The sequence below is a fragment of the Hyposmocoma kahamanoa genome, unplaced genomic scaffold (assembly GCF_003589595.1).
Source record: "Hyposmocoma kahamanoa isolate Upper Pololo Valley unplaced genomic scaffold, ASM358959v1 202, whole genome shotgun sequence".
Lineage (NCBI taxonomy): Eukaryota > Metazoa > Arthropoda > Insecta > Lepidoptera > Cosmopterigidae > Hyposmocoma > Hyposmocoma kahamanoa.
Genome location: NW_020653726.1, coordinates 46,142 through 49,204, shown reverse-complemented (window position 1 = coordinate 49,204; position 3,063 = coordinate 46,142). Strand labels below are relative to the sequence as shown.

The window sequence follows — 3,063 nt, the reverse complement described above, 5'->3', positions numbered from 1 at the left end:
GATATGCACACAAAACGCGCGCCAAAACTTACCTATTCACTACTTATACGCATCAGAAAATGGGCAAAAATTACTCATAACTACGATTATTAGTTCAACACATTAATTATCAGTGATCGGAATAGGTAGGGTTTTTTCGAGGAACATAGACAGAAAATGGAGACTGCCTAACGAGAATGTTTTTTAGGTCTTGGATTTTTTCGAGATTCGGGAAATGACTTGAGTACATTAATAATTGACGATATTTGGAACAGGCAGGTTAGACTATATTTATCTTAACTTTGCGACGAGTTGTTTGCAACACCAATTTTTAAGAATATTTAGGAAAATTCCTACACAAAAAAAAATTCATTCATTTTTTCTAAAAGTATACATTTTACAAAAGACTATCTCCCGCCAAACTGGAAACAGTTACTTAATACATTTAATTAGAGTTAATAACATTTGTATTACGAACATTCTGTTTAATGTACATTCTTGCAGAATCCTAAAATTATCGCGACGACGACTCTTCGTGTTCTAGGCATTCCAGGTATACGTTTTAACTTTCTGACTCGATTTTCATGTCATAAACAGAAAACTTCTGCATGCTTAACACATTTTGCCAGCCTTTTTTAAAATAAAAAAGGGTGCGACATATAAACAATAGTAGATAGTAATATCGGAATAGATTGAGTATATTTACCTTAACTTCAAAGAAGGAGTACACGTGGAGTGGATAATACAGCATTCTGAAATACCGGAATGATAATCACGATGTTTTCATCCCGGAATTTTAAAACTCACGAATTATTTATTGGACTTTGAATACATTGATAACAAATAATTAGTTTTTAGGGTTCCGAACTAAAACTGTTTTAAATTAAAGTCTCTTGCTTCACATATAGGAAAATAAAACTTAATTGGTTGGTTTTCGTGTTTATTTGTTTCAGTAGGAAATTAAAACTTCTGTTTCGAATTCATACCGATGTTCCTTTATTACGTCAGATGATTACTGTAGAGATTCCAAAACTGAATGGAGTAAAACTTCGTAACGATGGGGCACTAAACGTATGGTACCATACAAAAAATACACATTTTTTTCGTACTAGTCTCTTAGATTTATGGCAAAATGTGAAATGACAATATTTAATTAGGATAATAGGATCTCTCGATTGATATTTTTAGAGAGGTATCGTCCTCTCCAAGGTTCGCAATATTGCTGATCCAACCCACTGTGTTGAAAGTTAAGATAAATATAGTGTACGTTTTTTTTTTGTTTTTCCCCAATTACGTCAATTTTTAATGTACTTAAGTGATTTCCCGAATGCCGAACAGCTCCAGGACATAAAAAATATTGTCGTAAGGCAGTCTCCGCTTTCTGTCTATGTTCCTCGAAGTTTAGGTAAAAAAAGTCTACCTATTCCGATCCTTGGTTATTAATTATATTAACTAAAAATAACGGATAATTCACGTATTTAAGTCGAATTTTTGCTCGACATGTTTTTTTAGTTAATATGTCTGAGTCTCACGGTGGTTTTTTATTTAATATTACTAATATGATAAATAAAAAAATAAGATTGACTTAAAATATTATTACTAGTTAAAAATAATCTGCTAACTGTAAAAATAAAACAATTTATGCTTTGATTCATACCTTAAAGTGTTCTTAATTTCTTTACCACCCATAAATTCTATATTTTCTCGTAATTTTTCATATAAATGTATTTCTTCCTTTACGGTATCTACAGCTTTTATTACGTCGTCCAATTCAGTTGCACTTTCTAAGTTCTCAAGATCTGACAATCCAATTCTTATTCGACAATACTTTCCACCAATAACCATATCTTCAATTTCTCTGTTAATACCAAGACATTGGTGATAATTTCCTAGATCTAGAAGATTACCTTGCAAAATCCCTCTCGGTATCCTTGGGCCTGCCTCGAGAACTGTAAGTATAATTTAATTGAATATTGACTTAATGCAGACAAGTCTATTGCAAAGTCTTACGCCACCAGTTGTACTAGATCTGTTCACCTTAAGTATTGTACAAAGGTTGAAGTATTTATGACACAATGTTGTGACGGAGGATCTGCGGAATGATAAGGAAATAGAAAGAGAACATAAAACACTCGATCGTAGGTTCGCTCGATGTAGTAATGAAGATAAATAATAAATTATATTTAGAGCATTTTAGTTTATCGTTTTACGGAAATGATCTGTGGGTGATTAGCACGATTCAAACCTTCACCGCTCTACGGGTGCAACATGACAACATCTTCAGGTTCCGTCTGCCGTGACGATGCAAAGTGTCAGGTATGTGTGCAGATGCCCGAAAGGATGGATTTATGCAATAATTTGCAAAAAAACCGTATCCTCTGAAGCACAGTGAAAAATGTGCCCCGAAAATGATTGCCTCTCGCTTAATTTGTCCAATTGAGATGCACTGGGATGACTGTCTTAATAAGAGTGGTGTGAAAAATATACATAAATTCATTCATAAAAATGTTTTTCCTCTTACTGTATGTCCCTAATTTGTGTATAAAAAAGGTAAACAATGTAAATTTAAAACTATTGCAGTACTTACATGTCATCATTAAAAGCGTATCGTTCAAAATCAAATATTGTAATTGTTTTGCACATAGCTCAGCATCTAAAATTTCCTCGTATATATTTGGATCAAAAGGTGGATTTATAGCTTCCCATCCAACATCAATTGCTCTATTATTTTGATCACTATTAACCTTGTCAATTAACACTGATGCACTTAATACTACAAACATTACTCCGATTATAGACATTATCTTTGCCAATTACCCATTAGTTACAACAACGAAGTTGATACTAGTAACACTTACAATGTCTTTTTTACTAACAAAAGCAAAGATTAAAGAGCATTCCTGAAATCTTATCCGTTATCAGAAAAAAATGAATATGTAGTGATATCTTTATTATTGCGACGTAAAGGGTGAAATACAAGACGGCTATGACGATTTTTTTGAAATGAAATTACGCTTATATACTTACGTTTTTAAATGCATGCTGTGTACGTGTCTGTATCACAGCGGCCTCCGAAATTTTTTT

At 32.7% G+C, this 3,063-nt stretch overlaps 1 protein-coding gene across 1 annotated transcript in view; it reads right to left on the bottom strand.

Moving 5' to 3' along the window:
• LOC113227057 (O-acyltransferase like protein-like) overlaps positions 1-2,762 on the bottom strand; it is an 18,634-nt gene extending 15,872 nt beyond the window's left edge. Inside the window, exons 1-2 of the mRNA XM_026459930.1 lie at positions 2,567-2,762; positions 1,637-1,928 (exon numbers count right to left, since the gene is read on the bottom strand). Of these exons, the coding sequence (XP_026315715.1) occupies positions 1,637-1,928; positions 2,567-2,762 (488 nt within the window). The remainder of the gene's footprint in view (positions 1-1,636; positions 1,929-2,566) is intronic.
• Positions 2,763-3,063: the final 301 nt, after the last annotated feature.